At 33.7% G+C, this 19,458-nt stretch overlaps 1 protein-coding gene across 7 annotated transcripts in view; it reads left to right on the forward strand.

The window, feature by feature from the left end:
* The window catches only part of LOC137813774 (uncharacterized), a 30,407-nt gene extending 13,054 nt beyond the window's left edge, over positions 1-17,353 (forward strand). For all 7 annotated transcript variants that reach the window (XM_068616194.1, XM_068616195.2, XM_090301243.1 and 4 more), the window contains 5 exons: positions 2,711-2,863; positions 2,968-3,124; positions 14,467-14,618; positions 14,697-14,732; positions 16,082-17,353. In XM_068616194.1, coding sequence (XP_068472295.1) covers positions 2,711-2,863; positions 2,968-3,124; positions 14,467-14,618; positions 14,697-14,732; positions 16,082-16,858 — 1,275 coding nt within the window. In that variant the 3' untranslated portion in view covers positions 16,859-17,353. The remainder of the gene's footprint in view (positions 1-2,710; positions 2,864-2,967; positions 3,125-14,466; positions 14,619-14,696; positions 14,733-16,081) is intronic.
* The last annotated feature ends 2,105 nt before the right edge of the window (positions 17,354-19,458 follow it).

Consider the following 19,458-nt stretch of genomic DNA (forward strand, 5'->3'; position numbering starts at 1 on the left):
CTCACCAACTTTTGCCATTTCCTCATCATCCATACTAATTTAATTTTTGTTGCAAACCAACAACAATTTTCCATATTCCCTTTTTAACTTCATCAGGAGCATCCTTGCATGCTCCAACATCCTTTTGAAGAAAGAATAGGGTAAATCCCTTGTGTATTGAACACATAGGGTTATGTTTATATAGGAAAAGAAACATATGAGCTAAGCCCATTACATAAATATGATATATCTAACAATATCTATATCTCATAATATCTAATTATATCTTATAATATCTAACACCAACCAAGTGGTGCTTCTATCGATAAACCCCCTAATAATACCTTTGGACAGTATCATGACTTTTGATTGAATCCAATCATTGCAGTGGGGAAGTTATGGCAATTAATTAAAATCTAATTATCGTTGGAGAAGTTGTGTTCCACTTTCACTTATTTGGTTTTGTTTCATTTCACTCAGCAGTAAGTGGTTTCGTTCACTGTGTAGTAAGTAAGTGATTTTGTTTCACTATACTAAGTAAGTGGGTTTGTTTCACTTATTTGGGCTTTTTATTTAATTGGTCCCATCTGCTGCTGTTGCCTCCATCTTAAACAGAAAGAAACCCTTAAATCAACTACACCATGTGTATCTGTGAAGCTACCACACCACATCCACCTTTCAGCCACCGTGCCGCACGTCGTCACGACACTGTAAGCATTGCCGCGCCGTTGTAAGAAGCACTGCATGTAGACGAGCTGCTGTGAGGAACGCCGCGAGAGGCGTCAGTGCAAGGTGTGCCGCTGCAAAAACTGCCACGAGAACTGTGAGAGAGACGATCCCACATGATCCGTCAAAATCGTACTTTTTTGGTGATTATAGATCGGCAACATGACTATATATCATAAAATCACGATCTTATGACGCAACTCGTGATTTTGACTACCATTCTGCCAGTGTTGATGTTTCAATAATTTCCACTAAGTTTTCATCTTTTAAGAAGGTAGGCATCCAAAGAAGTCTGGTGACTAAGCTGTTCATTAAAGGAAGCTAATCACCAACTAAAATTTGCTCATATACATGATTAAAATCTGAGTGTAGACTTCTTAGAATTAGGACCATATATAACTTATCATGTTTTTTTTATATCCTCCAATGGATCAACTACCAAAAATCTCTTCAATTCTTCTATTCTAGCTCAAGTCTTTGCTACATATTAGATTTTATCATGATTGGTTTGCATGAGAGAGACTGCACTTTGAGTTGCATCAAAGAGACATTGAATGTCACTAAGAAAAATATCTTGCACCATTTTCCAAAGGAAGAAGATGCCTTAAACAATATGATAATTTCTTGGATGTTTTATTCAATTGGTTGCCATAAAACAACACATTATTGGAAATGCAATTTCTACCACTAAGGTTTTTCTTCATTCAAAACCTTAGTCAAATCCTTCTCCAAATGGTCATGGTATCCTTGACCAAGGAATTGTAAATCCACGGATGCAGACCAAGATAATTAGTTTTTCTAGTTTAGCTTTGTTGTGGTCACAATAGGAGTAGCAAAAAAAGTTGAGTCTATTCCAAAGACAAAGACTACAACTTTTTGGAGAGAAGGAAAGATCCTAGCCCGTGAGCTACGTTCAACGAATCAAGGGTAGAAAGGTGCCTAGAAGGCGTTGAAAAGATGAACAATGGCAATTTAATGTGATTCTGGCATCGAGATGGTGGTGTGTTAGACACACACTTGGTGAGGGGTTGGCATGCAACATTATGTGGCATGTCGAAGAGCTTTTGAACAAGCAACCACCGGGGTTGGGTTGCGCTCCTCGAGGCACACCTAACCTTGACTTTGTTGTGGACAATAGTGAGGATGGTAGACAACGACGAACTACTGTGGTGGACGATGACAACGATTGTTGGAGATAGTGCATTATTCGTTTGGCAACTAGGGCATGAGCACTTTGAATACTTTTAATTTTTAGACTTCTATACCAATTCTGATTAGAATACCACAATGATTGGATACATTTTGTATTAGATTATGTTTATAATATCATGTAAAACATGAATTTTCTTATGTTTTAAATTTTTTATTTATGATAACTTTGTACTAGTTTTATATATTATATCGATTTTTAAAATTTTCCATATTCCTGGGTCTGAGTTGTATCATATACTATATCTATATCACATACTCTATCTGTGCTTCCTAGGTTGTCATAAGATAATAACAAAAGAAGAGTCTTTTCGGTCAAGTTGGGGGTTTGTGTGTGTTCTTAATCTTTATATCAATTGAACTCTACTAATTTGTATATCACTATCCATTTTTAAAATTTGTTTTATTCCTATGCCTGTGTTATGCCATATCATATCTACAAATTCATTAACGTGTATTGTATTTCTAGGTTATTTAGTAATGTAAAAGAAATGTCTAGTTTGGTCATGGAAAGGGTTTGTGCGTGTATTATTAATCCTTAAATCAACTTAAGTGCAAAGAAAAGTGTTATACTAGAGAATCCACTTTTGAACTGAACACCCATTAGTGGGATGGGGCTACATTGCTGGGTTGTTTTTACATAGAGATCCATTTTTGTTAGCTATACGTTACTTACCTTTTTTTTTCTTATGTCATTTGTTTTATCTATTAGTATTTTCTAAGCTGACCTTTCCTTCTTTTTCATTTCCTTTTGGTTTGAATTTGGGTTTGGCGTGTTGGATTGGATTGTTAATAGGTTGCAATATGGGAGGAGAGGAAGGTTTTTGGTTCACGAGTTCAAGGACTTAAGGATGAAATAATAATGGGTAAGATCCCCCCTCCATCTGCAAGCAATGGAAAGAGTTCAAATTCTATCAAGATAGCAAAGAGGGATGCCCACGTGAGAATAGTAAGCAAGTTGCAATAGCTTGTCTGATTATGATCTGTTGCCTGTTTGATATTTTGATATTTCTGATTTTGAGATGAGTCAATGCTTGGTCCTCTTCAATGCAGAAACTGGCTGTTGGGTGTTTGCCAGAGAAAATACTATCTGCATTTCAGCCTGTTCTTGATGAACATCTTAATGAGGAAGCTGCTTTAAACAACTGCAGTGCTGCTGTGCTTGGTGTGGGTAAAGTTGTGGAAGATGTTGAAAATACATTGGCTCAAGGTAAGAATATTTCTAAAGGGACTCAATATGTTCTGCCTTCTACCCTAGCTTGACTGATCATGAATCTTTTTATTTGTATTTTCTAAGTATAGTTCTGCAGGACTAACTGTAGATGGTTTTGGAGGAATGGTTATTGTAACCGAAACACCAATTTTAAAGTGTAAAAATATTATGTAGAAAATTTGAATTCTTGGTCATACTTGTGACTGAAAGAATAAATAAAATTAGAAGTAATAGGTCTTGTAGTGGAATGGTTTCCCTAATGTTAAAAAAAAGAGATTCTTAAGTGTGATGATCTCACTATTGATTTTATAAAAGTTTCAGTTTAGATTAAAATATCCCTTCTAACACTTTAATTTAATGATGACCGAAGATTGGTGAGTTTTTTTCTCATTTGATGTATACTGCATTGAAAGGATTGCTTGTTATTGTGTGTTTAATCACACAAGTAAATCCTTTATTTATAATCATTCATTCAAAGTATATTATGGGGAGACTTAATTATGACTAATAATGGAGAATGTCTCTAATTATCAGCTATACAAATTTCCTAATTACTAAGATAAAAATCAAATTTTATTCATATTATATATATATATATTATGTATGTATATGTCCAACATTTTGGTGAGTACACCTACAAGCTGAAAAAAGGCTACAGCCTGGGATACTTAAACCCTTAATCTAGGTACACTAAAAAACTGCTTTATAAATACTGTACAACAAATAGTAATAAACAACTATTTTAACACTCCCCCTAAGTCGAAGTCTTGTCAAAGCGTGAGTTGCAACTACAAGACCTTTATCTTTGAAGAAGTTCCCACCACTTTCAATATGTTTAGTTCTCTCATGTTGTACTGGATCATGGGCAATGCTCGTGGCTACCTTGTTATCATAGTACAATTGCATAGGATGTCAACCTTTATTTTAAGGTCATCTAGTATGATTTTCATCTAGAGTCCTTCACACTTGAGCAAAATACTTTATCCTGTTTTTTACGTCTTTTAAGTTACTAGATTACAAATACAATATCTATAGGTAAATGTTTTGATAGTAATTGAACCTGTATAGTCTGCATCTATATATATTTTTAGGATTAAAGTGCCTTATTTCTTGAACAGTAGCTCCTTTATTGGGCTTGACTTCAAGTACGTAAGAATTTTGTCAACTGCTTGCATGTGTCTTTCTCTTGGACAAATGCAAAAATTTACTCACCAGACTGCATAAACAATCTTTGGTCTCATGTGTGATAGATAAGTAAATTTTCCTACCAACATTTAAGATTGAGTTTTTTCTGTAGGAAAACTCCCCTTCCATTCCAATTTTATGATTATGTCCAATAGGAACACCTGAAGTTTTAAATCCTAGCTTATTTATTTCTTTGAAGAGATCAACGACATATTTTCTTTCGGAGCCATTTGGAATAAGCAACCTTTATTCCATTGAAATACTTGAGTTTTCCTAAGTCTAATTTCAAATTAGGATGCCAATTTTTCCTTTAAATTCAATTTGTTTGTTTAATTATCATTCCAAGACTTATACATCCGCGGAGACCAATAGTATAGTGAGTTTAGCTTTGAGTGAGTGCTTTATAAATAAAATATGATCTACTTGTCTTTGCTTGTATCTTAAGGAGACAATTGCTTTTGTAAATCTTCCAAACCTTCCTTTAGAGATTTCTTAAGACCATATAAGGCCTTCGTTAGGTGGCAGACTTTATTCCTCCCACTCTAAGTTTCAAATCTAGGAGGAATATCCATATACCCATCTTCTAAAGCTTTTTTTTTGTTATATAAAGGCTATCCATCTGAAAGCATCACTATGAACTGTGAGATCCTAACTAGGTTGGCACCCTAAAGCTCAACAATCACTTGTTGCCAAGAGGGATTAAGTATTATTAAAAAAGTAACAAGAGAAATACAACATGGAATGACCAAACCAAAGCTTATGTACCTCAACAACATCTAAACTCTGGCAAACTATACTTATTTTTAAAGAAATCTTCCTGAACACAATTTGCTGAAGTATGAAACCACATAAAGTCGTTCTTAGAATCAACTCTCGGATTTGCCAACTTATCAGCACACTTATTTCCTTTCCAAAAAATGAGTAATAGAAAAATCAACAACATTACAATCAATAACATTACGTACAGCTTGACAACAATTCCAAAGATTTTTACTAGACCAAGAAACAATATTAGGCTTTAAGAACAAGTGTTGAATCACATTCGAGCCATTTATTTGACAAACCATGAGCAATGACAACTTCCTCAGTAAGAACTGCCCTCATTAATTCAGCTTTGATAGCAAAAGATATACTAATGTAAGAAGTAAAACTGCCCCAATATTTCCCCATATTTCCACGAAAAATACCACCACATGCTGCCAAACCAGGTTCTCTCTTTTCTTCTGCATTCACATTACATTTAATCACACCCACCTGTGGCATTCTCCAAATACCATCCACATTACTTTTTTAGCATGAATATTAATATTAAAGTTTTTGTGAATAAGTAGCTCCTGAACATGGTTGTCCATAACCCCCTTGGTCAAATTACCAGTTAACATTCAATTTGCAATGACCAAAGCTATGTCTGAATTAAAATAAGAGCTTTATCAAACCTGCAAGAATTGTGCAACTTCCATATTATCTAGAAAATGTTAACAAACCTTCAACTGAGAGCTACACCTATAAAAAAGAAAATTTGTAAGATCCATAAAAGAAGTTGTGTTAAACTGGCTGTTAAAAGCAACCAGCCAACTAGCCCAGAATGTTGTAAAGTCTCTTGGTGTGCCCTACATAAACTAGAGACGGAGCACATCTAGATCCCCACCTGCTGCATTCTCTTATCCACTTGGCAGCTTATCTAGCAGAACCTTCTTCCAAACCACCAGAGTACATGCAGGTGGATAAATTGATTCCAAACGATCCTAGCTCATGCTGGTTCGTTTTGTCATTCATGCAAATAACATTTTGCAGATTTATGAGATAAAATGCCATCTTTAACAACCATGCTCACATGCTCATCAACACATTCCAAGAGAGTCATGTTATCTAACAGCTTGAATAACTGAGGTAGGTGCTGCATCACCTCTACTGGGATATTCCAATCACCATTCCATGCATCATGGACTCTTGCTTGCATGTTTAAATTTGGGGGAACACCCTAATAGGTTGGTCAGCAGTACACCAGCATCCTTCCAAAAGATAATACCACAACCATCTACCAAAACCCACTTCATTATCCTGAACCGTGTCTAACCATATCTTAATATCTGGCCAAACTGTTGAAGCAATGTATGTACTTCACCAACACACCACCCCTGCTATTATAGAACCTCCCTCTCATAAAAATAGCCCACAACCTTACACTGAATTTGAAGTCCTAAGCAAGATTGATTGCTCCCTAGACCGCTACCTCCTTGGCACAACAAACCTTGGTCCATTTCAACGTAATGAAACCTCTTATTTGTATACTACTAGTCCAAATGAAATTACAAATCCACCTTTGAATTCATGAAGGAATGCCTTCTTCACATTGATCTGTTGTAGATTTCAACTAAAATTATCTGGTAGAGCTAAAACAAATCGAATTATATTCATCTCTATTGTATGAGAAGGTGTCTTCTAATAGTCAATTTCATAAGTTGGAGTATATCTCTTTGCAACCAATCTGACTTTATATTTATTTACCCATCTGCATCATATTTCAGCTTAAATATCCAATTGCACTGGACAACCTTTTTGTCTCTTGGTTTGTCAACAATCTTCCATGTTGAATTTATATCTAATGCACTCATCTTCTCTCCCATGGCTTGAATCTAATGTTCATTTTTCTTGGCATCTTAGACTATGGTATGTTTTTTTTGTGGCATCATTGGCAATAAAATTTCAATATTTATTCGAGAGATTATTTGTGCAGACTTGTTGAGAAATAGGATTTAATACACTATCTTTTTACCTTTCACTATTATGCTTAGGGGTCCTCATTTAATACAACTCTTGCTTTCAAGACAAAGTGGGTTGCTTCCCTTTTTGATATATTTTGCTAAAGAATTTGTCTGTTTCATCTTTTTTCCTCATTGTGGGCTGATTTTATCACATTTGTTGTGTCTTTATCACTTTGATCTTGGACATTTTGAAAAGACAAATGATAGGAAAAAGAGTTCACTGCTTCAAGTGCTTTCTCCCCTTGAAGTGGAGGGTTGACAAAAAAGATTTTGTTTTTTGGAAGGTGATATCCATGGTGGTAAAGACACGATGACTCTAAGGATGATAATATTTGCACTCCTATTTGTTAGAAGGATAACTAATAGAGACATTTTTAAGAGTTCTAGGATCTAGTTTAATGTTATTAGTTTGTGAGTGAACAGGAATGACACACACCCAAAGACTCAAGTAGGTAGACGTAACACTAGGGGAGAAATGGAAACAAAAAAGACAAAATGGATTCAATTGCATTAATACCTGTGTGGGTAAGTTGTTAGTGTGGTTTGTGGCAGAGAGAACTCTTGTTACCTCTAGAAGATGATAATTCATGCTTTCTGTAACCCTGTTTTGTTGTGGAATGTTTTCACGTTAGTTTCATGAACAATACTATTATGAAGCAAATTTGTAGAATCATGATTCACATATTCAGTACCGTTATTAGATCTAATTCTATCAATGCTTTTTCCAAATTGATTTTGGACAAGGCAAAAAAAGTTAACAAAGAGTTGAAAGACCTCAGATTTACTTTTCATGACATATGTCCATATGATATGGGTACAATTGTCAATGAAAGTAACAAACCATTTTGCTCCAAAAATAGATTCTAAAACAGGTTCCGAAATAGGAAAGTACTCTTTATTACTAGTAGGATAAGACGCATCATGATGCTTCTATAGTTGACAACTATAATATTTGAAAGACTTGGAATGAGGGAACAAAGATTGAAAGGGTTGAATGAGGGATATCTACGTCTTCTATCATGAAGTTCTTTTAATTATATAAATAAGGACATGATTCTATATATAATATGGAATATCTAAATTATAAATGTATTATTTTAAACTTTTTTGTTTATTTCGTATCATATCTTTGTTATTAGATGATATTGAATGTCTTCTATTTGTTGTACTGGTTCTCTTTTCTCAATATAAATAAAGCACCTTTGCGTAGGGATGACAAATAAACCTGTTTTGATTTTGATGGGAAATCCTTACATTGATCGGCTACAATTATGGATATGGTAATGGTATATACATATCTGGCCCGTGCCTGTTCTTACACCCATAGTTTATTATGTAACTTAAAAGGAATTTCTTCGTTGTTCTCTTTGGTCCTTAATTTCTTTTCATTCGGAAAACTCTTTTGCTTTCTTTTTCTACTCAACTTTTCACTCTCTTTCAACTATTCGACTTGGTCAATATCTACAAAGTTTGCTCAGATCCCTAAAGTAGTTTCCCTCTTATAACAACATTGATTACACATTTTTCCCTTTGTGGTTTTGATCAAATGGTGTATTGGAATTCAGGAAAACAAACCTCAATTTCATTGAATCAAATAGTTTTTAGGACACATGTATATTATTTCTAGTTCTTTTTAATATTTTTATGGTTAAATAGGCTTTTTGAAGTATTATGACAATTTTTTCAATTTTTGTCCCCCCTATTTTGAATGTTCTTAATTTGTTCCCCCTTTTTTTAGAAATGAGTCAATATAATCCCTTCTAGCAAGTTCATAGTGACAATGTTCGTGCAATGCCACGTGACAGTTGTTGCTCATGCCATGCTTAACTTTTGTGAACAAGTCAACTATGACTGATGACGTGTCATTCATTGTTCATGCCACGTGTCTTTGTTGTAACTTCATTATTATTAATTTGGCAAAAGAAACTGCATTGATTAAATTTTTAAAAAAAGTCTGACCAAATTGGGAACAACCAACATAGTGGAACGAAATTGAAAAAAGCATGATAATTAGAAACTGTATTTAACCTATTTTTATTTATTGTTTGTCTTTTTCACATGAGAATCTCTAACTGTCAATTTAGTGTTCAAATCCTTTGGTTCTTTGTTTTGGGATTTATGCAATATTTCTTTCTTTATATTTGATATTGAAGAAAAGAAAATGCATCTTTTTGACATTGAGTCTTTCGTAATTGTTAGATTAAATAATTTTCAATTGAATTCATTATAAAGGTGTTGTGTGCTTTGTGTTACACCTAGTTACTAGATGTATCTTTTCAAATTCTCTTCTCTTCCCTCTTATACATTGTATCTGATATATCTAAAGTTGTTATAAATATGAGATCCTAAAACCCTCTCTAAATTTCTAATTCCTTTGTATTATTCTCAAGTATAATATCATGTTTACTTTACTGAATTCTTTATGTAAAAAATTACTTAATTAATTTTTGGAACAATAAAGGGGTGGACATGGGTATGGATATACCCGTAACTTGACAGGGATTACATAAGGCAAAAGTTTCATATCTGTTTCGTATGGGGATGGGAATGAGACAAATTTCTTACCATGTTAGGTATAGGGATATGGATGAATTTTTACTTTTGGGATGGGAATGAGGCTAGTCAAATCCATACCCGCCTCGCTTGGTTGGCATCCCTACCCCTGTGGTCTTAGAAACACAAGGTTTTAGCTAAATCTTTCTCTCTTCTCTAGAGTTTAGCATGGTATCTAGATACTTCTTCAAAACTGTGTTGATTTGGTAGACCCACCATCTCTAAAGCACTTTTTTTGTGTACCTCTAGCAAGTTTTTCGCAAATTTCAAGCAGCCACCTTTTTCTCTTGTAGGGTTGGGATTGTGCGCTGATCTATGCAACTGTCCAAACATTGACTACCTTAACTCTGACTAATGTGTGACGGCTCCTGATGGTTGACCACCCATTTTCTCCTAGATCGCCCACTCTGTGCGCTTCTACACTTGTTATGGCTCCATCAAAGTTTGTTTGGAGGCTTGATCTACTTTCCCCTTTTAGTTTTTTCTTTTCTTTTAATTCCAACTTTCCAAAAAAATTGTTTTCGAGGACCATATGAACCTCTTTGTAACCATATTATTAGAATTGATAAAATGGATGGGTCTAACTATTCCACTTGGCTTTTGAAGTACAGTTATAGTTAAATAAGTTGGACTACTAATCCCATGAGCTATGTTACTAAAACGATTATCCACACCTCACTTAAACCTATTTTCCATCCCCATTAGATGGGTGCATCAGTTTGTAGTGAGGCTCGTGCATGATATACCTTTGACACACAACATCTAAACAACATGCGTAGGATCTCTTAGCATTTCCTTTTGCACGACGTTTTGAGGGTCCTATGTTTGCTTATATTGGGTGGCTTCATGCTACCTTACATGATTTTAATGAGCTTCTTCAACCATTTGCAGATGTGAAGAAGGGAACTTGAGAACCACAATATGTTGTTTATGACCTTGGGCTTGTGACTTGCAACAATAGTATGTTGTTACTTGTGATCAGATTTTGGGATCAACAATAAACCCTACTATGACTTCCATATCATCTACATTACTTTGTATTCCTCAAAAAAACAAAGACATAATTCATCTACAAGTTGAAACATTGCATTTGCATTATAGAGTAATAATGCTCTTGCACAAGTAATTTTAAAAGTCGTCCAAATGCGAACATTGCCACCACATTAGATGTACAATTGACAGGTGTTGGAAGCTACATGGGAAACCCCCTTATCCATACAATATTGTTCAGACATCTATTGTTAAGTCACATGTGACTCCTACGTTACTAGTTGATCTATCTCTAACAACATTTGAAGACTTTATGCTAATAAAAAAAATAAAAATTTGAAGACTTTATAAAATGGTGTGCAACAAGCTAATCCATAAGTAACATTGCTTCAGTTGCACACACTAGTAATTTATCTGCCTATCTCTCCCAATCTCTTTCTCTTGGTCCTTGAGTTATTTACTCTGGTGCAATTGATTACATAATCGTTCTTTTTGCTACCCTTTTACTATTGTTACCAATTTGCCTTTTATAATTGTTTCTAATGGTTTGCTAATACAAGCTTACAACATTAGTACTATCTAACTCCTCTCATTCCTTATTGTTTATGTCCTTAATTTCCCTTTCAATAATCCAATCCCATCACCTTTACTAAAGTTAATGTTACTTATAGGATTGGATATCGAGTCAGATGGTTGATGTTGGATGAGCCATGAACAATTAGGACAATGCAAGTTAGCAAAATTGCAGAAGATGGTGCCAAGTTTAAAACATTTGTCTACTTTGAATTGTGAGTCATGCTGATTAGGAAAACATGTTTGTCAATGGTTTTCTCAAAGTGTTTTGATAAATGAGTTTTCTCTCCTTTTTCTTTTGTTCACCCTGATATTTGGGGTCTTTCCGGGTACTACTCCTTTTGGTTTAAATATAGTAATGTTTGTTGATAATCATTCTAAATGTACTTAGATTTCATTAATGAAGAATTGATAAAAAGTGTTTTCTATATTTCAAACATATTTTAATGAAATAAAAACACAATCTAGTATATTTATACATGTTTTTCATAGTGACAATGCTCTTAAATATTTGTTTAACCAATTTCAACACTTAATGACAGCCAATAGTATCCTTCATCAAACTTCGTATCCTTCTACTAAAAAGAATGGTGTACCGAACACAAAATAGAATTTTTATCGAAACTATGTGGACACTTTCAAGTCATCCTCTTCATTTTTGGCGAGATGTTGTCCTTACAACATGTTATCTCATTAACCAATGCCATTATCTATCCTTACTGATCAAGTATTGGGGATGCTTCTCTTACACCAATTAACGTTTATCAATGTTGTTCTTGACCTATTGATATTGAACCATAAAGTCTATCCTTGATAAATGATGATATAGTAGTGTTCATGCTCGATCCTTTCCCAACACCATCTCTCGTAACAAATCCAATCTCATTTGAAAATGATTTACCTATAACTATTCGAAAAGGTACTTGTTCTACCCATGATCCTTTTCCCTGCCATACAAATCTCAGTCATCATAGACATTCCACCATACAATATATTTGTTTGCCTTTTGTTATCTCCTATTCCTATTCCTAACTCTCCAAGTGAAACTTTATCACATCTAGAGTGGCAACAAACAATGATTGATGTTATATGTGCCCTTGAAAGTTCGTTCCTTTTAATATATGACTTGATGGTATTGGTCATTATAAAGCTCAAGTAGTTGCCAAAGAATATGTACAAATGAAAGACCAAGATTATACTGACATCAAAAGTGCATTTCTACATGGTGACCACGGTAAAAAAGTTTACATGGGGTTTTCTCCTGGATTTGTTGTCAAGGGGGAGTCATCTAAGGATGGTTTGATCTTATATAAAAGAAAATATGCTCTCATAAACGACACAAGGATGATAAATGCTAAGACTATGGAAACATCAATGGATCGAAATGTCAAACTTGTTCCTGACCAATGAGAACTTATGCTAATCTTGGGAGATACAATAAGCTTAATTATCTCATTGTGAGTCGTCTTGACATTGCCTTTGCAATGGTATAGTAAGTCAATTTTTAAATTCTCCTTGTCAAGACCAATGCAATGCAATTGAACAGATCCTAAAGTATATTAAGTGGCCTCATTTATGAATGTGTGGGAAATATAAAAATTGTAGTTATTCTGATGCTTTTTGGACATGGTCACCAAGTGATAGACACTCCACTTCATGGTACCATGTTCTTGTTAGGGGTAATCTAATATCATGTAAAAGTAAGAAATAAAATGGGGTGGTAAAGCAAAATAAAGGGCAATGACATTAGTCACTTGTTAACTCGTGACTAAAACAACTTTTTGGACATGGTCACCAAGTGATAGACACTCCACTTCATGGTACCATGTTCTTGTTAGGGGTAATCTAATATCATGTAAAAGTAAGAAACAAAATGGGGTGGTAAAGCAAAATAAAGGGCAATGACATTAGTCACTTGTTAACTCGTGACTAAAACAACTTAAAGAGCTTAAATTTGAAGAAAGTAATAAAGTGCACCTTGTATGTGAAGAAAGTAATAAAGTGCACCTTGTATGTGAAGAAAGTTCTTATAAGTTAACATCATTTTGGCAAAAAACTCATATTTATCCAAATCATAGTCAAATGAGACGTTATTGCCCCTTGGAATGGTCTCGGGAGGTCTTCATGACCTTGTTTGTGGTGGGCAAAACCTCTGCTTTGTTGGAGGTAGGTGTGTGGGCTACATGCACAAGTGCTAGTGGTCGCATGTGGTAACTCCATTAGTGACGCAACTCTTAGAGTTGTGATCGGTTGATGCAAGGTGCACCTTACTACCCGATTACGGACCTCAATGGCATGGTGATGGCAGTTGTTTATGTTGTACCGGAAATAAAGCTCTCAAGATCAAATACTCTAATATGAACTTGAACTATGTATGACAATAAAAAGTTATTTTATTAATAACAATTACATTAATTACATTTTCATCACCTCCATTTGTAACAATCAACTCTTTAGAATAAGGAAATATAAATATATGTATATGAATAGGACAATTCTAAAGATATTTCCTAATCAATTTGGAGATATTGAGGTTATTTTATCCTAATACTTTGCTATTTATAACACTTCTGATAAGAAATTATCAATATTTTGCATCTATATAAACCATTTTATAAATTTTTGTTATACATTATTCGTGTTATGTCTGTAGGTATCTGGACATCATAGCTTGTGCTCTTAATCTTTCTTTATGCTTTTACCTGTAGTTCTTTTATCATTTTGTGTTTGGAGAATTGATATCTAGTCCCTTAAATCATGTTGAAGAATTGAAAAAGTTGAAGCAACAATTAGTAGCTTTGGGTTATATATCAGCATGCAAGACGTAAAAAAAAAAAACTTGTTTGGGTTGAATGTGGGATATTATTTTTTTATCATGCCGCCACCTGAAACACTATCGATTTCCTATTCCTCATGGCTTGGGGATTTTAGATATTATTTTAGATATCCATCATTGGTGTCCAGGAGTTATTCCTTGGAAGGATCATTACAATTACAAGTATGGATATCTTGCAAGTGTTGGATTGTGAATATGGATTTTCTCATGAGTGTATTGTCATTATAACACTTAATATAAAGGATTCAATTTGTGCTAGTATATTGCAAGACCTGGTTTTTAAGGCATGTGAAGACTTGCATGGTCAATTCTACTTGATGACACTTCTGTACTTTAAGCAGAGCAGTATAGATTTTTTATTATTTCTACTGCTATACCGAAGCAATAATACTTTATTAAATTTAGTTATGCTGACAATTAGTTGGATATCACATCAGGAAACCAGCTAGGATCCACTTTGGTGAATGACTTTCTCAATGACTTACAAGAGCAGGAAAAAAAGCTTAAGCAGTATATGGAGCAACTAGAAAATGCTGAGGCTGCAAGGGATTCATTGCTTTCTCAGCTTAAACATGCACTTCAGGAACAAGTATAATTGTTTCTACAAGTATGCTTATGTTAAAGACTGAAATTGATGAATGTTCACTAATCTAAACTGCTTTTTCAGGAATCAAGGCAAGAGCTTGTTCATGCCCAGCTGCTTGTAAGAACAACCTGACTTTAATCTGTATTTGCCTTCTCGGTGTCTATCAGTATTACTTTGCCTAATTATAATATAATTTTAAGTGTTTGTTGCCACTTAATAACATTCATTTTGAGCATTCATAAGATTTCCGTTTTATTTGGCTAGTATATTACACTGATTAAGAAAGGTGAACATTTGTTCAATTTTCAACTGAAGACATGTAGATTTCATCAATATGGTCAATTGGTAACTGACATAACACAATTAATTTATTAGCAAGAGATGATGAAAAATATATAGGTTTAAATATGTTTTCTATAGTTTTCATTTCTCAAAAAACTTTGGTTCCTACTATTATGTAGTAGTTATATGTTTACGTGTTTGATGAAAATTTAGGTGACTATCCACCTTACACGAGTTAGTGTTTTTGAAATGATGTCAACATGTAATACTTTACATTTTTTTATAGATCCCTAAAATGAAAAGAAATTTTATAGAACAGAAGTAATTTCATATTTTGGAATGACAAAAGTCAAAGAAAAATATATATAGGAAAAAAAACCAAAATTTAGACATTTTATAGGAAAATAAAAACAATTGTTTTAAATTTTAAAAGGAAGAGAAACATTTTTTTCTAAGGACCAAAATAAAAAATACTTTTTTTATAAAGATTATTACAGTCGGTGGGTTTATTGAGCCAATCTATTTAAATTCTGTTAGGAAAATCTAAGGGAGATAAATATCATTGAGATACATTTATAGGATGTTCAACTTTCCTAGTTTTATACCATTTGACTTTTTGTTGAGTGGCACTTTTTAGGACCAGACTGTATAAGTATGCACTTTTGGGGACTAAATTAACACAAATTGCCACTTTTAGAGACCAAATTGTATATTAACTGTAACAGAAAATGTGTCCGAAGGAATGTCAAACTTTTGTTGTGAAATTATTATTTGAATAAGTGGCTCGTGAAATTAGTTTTGGATTCCTGGTTCCTATATATAAAGAAAAAACAAAAATCACAAATTGATAAACTAATCTTCCTTTTTGAATATATTTTACCTCTCACAATTGTTTGAGGTTCTATGTTCTGCTAGTTTTGAAACTTTTTCTGTTCAGCTATTTGTGGCTGGTTTGTTTGTAGATAAATCAATCAAAAAAGAATTGTAGATGGTTAACATCTGATGCGTTAGATTTTGTATCTGAAAAGTAAACAGAGTTAGTCATTCTCTAAGATAGAGCACAACAGATTAATTACTCATCGAAAGGGTGTATCGGATGCTTAAATGTGTTGAACTTTTACTATCTATGAACTGATTCACGTGTATTTTATTTAATATAAATTGATGGTTTTAATATTCTGAAGGTTGCACGAGGGCAGATCGAGAAAGCAGTTGGTATAAAGAAACGGCTTAACCAAGCAGCAGAAGCTGCAGATCCATCTCAGCCTGCATTCGCTCAATCAGTACCATTTGCACCTTTCCAAACTACTGAAGATGATAACAAGAAGGCGAAGGAAGCAGCAGCTGCTGTTGCTGCTAAGCTTGCTGCCTCTGCATCCTCTGCCCAGATGCTTACATCTGTTTTTTGTTCTTTTGTTGCTGAAGAAGCTGCCTCCTTGAATGGTAGCTTAAATTCTACAGGATTGTCATCAGGATTGCCTATTTTCAACCCAGAGAAAAGACCCAAACTTGAAAAACCAACGCCTGTGCTTGATGTTAACAATTCTGATATGACCAGCTCTTCCTTTTATGCTGCCACTATACAACAGCCATCACTGGCTAATGTACCACTTGCACCGTCAGTTGGCATGCAAACTGGGTCTCAACCCAATCAGTTGCAAGCTGCATTTGCTTCAGCACCCCCTCCCCCGCCTCATTCTTCAGCAAATCAACCATCAAACCAATATGTCCAATCAACGGGTTTGATGGCTGGGGGAATTCCTTATGGATATGGACCAAATAGCCTACCACCTCCACCTCCTTTGCCTCCACATGTGGCAATAGGGTTGTCAGTGCCTGGTAATCAATCGGCACAGCAGCAACAGCAGTCTCCTCCTGGGGGATATTACAGGCCACCTGGCATAGGGTTTTATGGGCAAAGCCACCCATCAACACCACCGCCACCAGTACCTAGGCAGTGAGCATGATTTGAAGATCTTGGGCCAACATTGTTGCATAACCTTGTAGCAAGATCATCCCTGGGAAATTGCTGTGTAATAATGTAAATTGTTAGAATTAGATTTGGCCAGAATTAATCTGTAGTCTTTACACCTCTGCCCTTTTGCGCCTACTGTTTAAAGTATGAGTATTAGTAGTCTTTGATAGCAATAGTTGAGATCTACCTCAGCAGTGTTAACTGTTAAGAGGAAGAACCTCTTGGGGCCTCGAGTATTATCTGAAACATCACGGAGCCCTTGTTACTGTGCATGTGGACATCTTGTTTGTATGAAGCTGCCCATGGGGATAAACATTAGCAGATGATTTTCCAGAGCTTCACCTTTCTAACGCCTTGGAGGTTGAAATGTTTATGTAGATTAATACCAATTGACAAATGTTGATATTGTTATTGTCCGCTAGTGTCTGATTGGTGTGTTAGGATCTTTGTTTATGCTAGAGAAAATTTATTGACACTTTAATATTCCCTTCCTTATTCCCTCAGTCCTGTTAGACCAAATTCACGTTAGACTAGTTATGAGTGATTTATTTGGTGCGGCCTAAACTAGTGAGTCATGATTTCAACAAATAGAAATGAAATATAAAAGTTGAGATTAAGTTGTAGAGAATATGGATTTGATTTTTTTTTTCCCGTATGGAAGTGTATTTTATATTTATATATATAGTTTTATCAATATTATTAATTGTTTTTTATAGTTAATTGTAAATGAGCGTATCCCCACTTTAAAAGTAAGTTTTAAAAAATTAGAAAATATCTAAAAATGTCTATCAAATTAGTGGTAAAAAATACGACTGAGAATTAAATCTTTCATCAAGGGTGCATTTGATAGAAGATTTTTTTTATATGATAGTCATGACTTTTATTAGTCATAAATTTCAATAATTATGTTTTTTTATGAATGATTAATGTTTAATTCTTGCTAAATATTTTTTTATACATTAAACGATGTAATAAGTGTAACGTGATATTTTAAAATATTAAAACTCTTTTATCAATTAAAAAATGTATTCTCATATTTTTGAATAATTTTGAAAGTTTGAAACTTTTATTAAACAACTAGATTTTGAACTTTTATATGACAAAAAGAGTCTGATGAGTTAATGCAAGCTAAACAGAGTAGACCTTTATCATTTCTAATTCAAAATCTCAAAATCTATGTTAAGAAATTCTTTGCATGTGCTTTGCCAGTTACTTGTTACAAAACTTTTCAATGTTAGTAGGATATAGTTTTCTCACATTATTAGTGTTTATTCAACCTTTTTCTCATAACATGCTATCAATACTAAGACATTTACTCTAACGGCAAAACTTGTTAAACAACCCTACTTAACTTTAATCAATAAAACCCTACAAAACATTTTCTCTCCATTGCCTCATTAAAAATCATATTGAAACTTTGTGCAGAAATATGAAACACTAAAGGTGATAAGGGGTCAACTCCTCTATCTATTAATTTTTTCTACATACAAGGCATCTATTGACCAAACAAACATAATGGCAAATGAGATAAATTATCTATATGTTTCCTCCATTTCGCATGGCTATGGAGTAAATTTGAAGGAATAGAAAAAAAAAGAAAATGAAAAGAAAAGAAAAAGTGAAGAGTAGAATTATTTAGATTAAAAGAAAGAGAGGGGAAAGTTGAGAAGACTGAAAAGAAAATTTATGAATAATTTTATTGATAATATATTTAAAAAATTATAGCTTGATATATTTATGACTGATCAAATTACTCTTACTAATAAAAATTAATTTTAATTAATATCAAATAATAATTTATTATTATTAATTTATAAGTTTATTTTTTTTATTATTGTTTTATAAATTTAATGTTATTAGTTTTATTATCATTAATTTTTTTATTATTAATTTTTTAATTTTACAAATTTATTTGTTATTATTTACGGTGTACCGTTGGCCTAACACTTATCTTGGTGGTTTCCACCCATCAAGTGGCGTGATCACCCACCACCATCTCCAAAGTTTCTTCTTCCATTTCCTTCATGTTTTCTAGTTTTCTTCTTTATTTCGACAATTGCATACATGTCACCATATAATGTCTTTTTATCTTTGCCTTTGTGAAATGCACCTTCACACCTACTTAACCATTTGGTTAAGTTAGTGTCTAGTAGGAATTTTCCTAAGGTCATCACCATTGACTCCTAAAATCTCAATCTTAAAGTAAAGTGTCACCTAAATGAAAATATCTAAAAATAAAATCACATAATAAATGTTGGGAAAATTTAGCCATTTGTGTAGTTAATGCTTCAATATGTTGTGTCAGAATTTTATTTTGAGCCAATAGTGCATCTCAAGTATTCAACTCTAACAACCCTTTCTTCTGAATATCTTGTCTATCATCTTAGGCTTGATAATCTGTTGATGGCAATGCATCAATAATCTTTGTCACTTGTTTCACATCAACAACTATCATTGTTCCACAAACTGCAGCATTTAGGAGCATCTTGGTATTAGATCTGAGACCATTATGAAAAAGGCTCAGTTGAGAAATGTCTTCAAACCCATGGTTTGGGCATTTTCTCAACATTGTTTTAAATCTCTCCC

Source organism: Phaseolus vulgaris, chromosome 1, assembly GCF_051622355.1.
Source record: "Phaseolus vulgaris cultivar YP4 chromosome 1, ASM5162235v1, whole genome shotgun sequence".
NCBI classification, from domain to species: domain Eukaryota; kingdom Viridiplantae; phylum Streptophyta; class Magnoliopsida; order Fabales; family Fabaceae; genus Phaseolus; species Phaseolus vulgaris.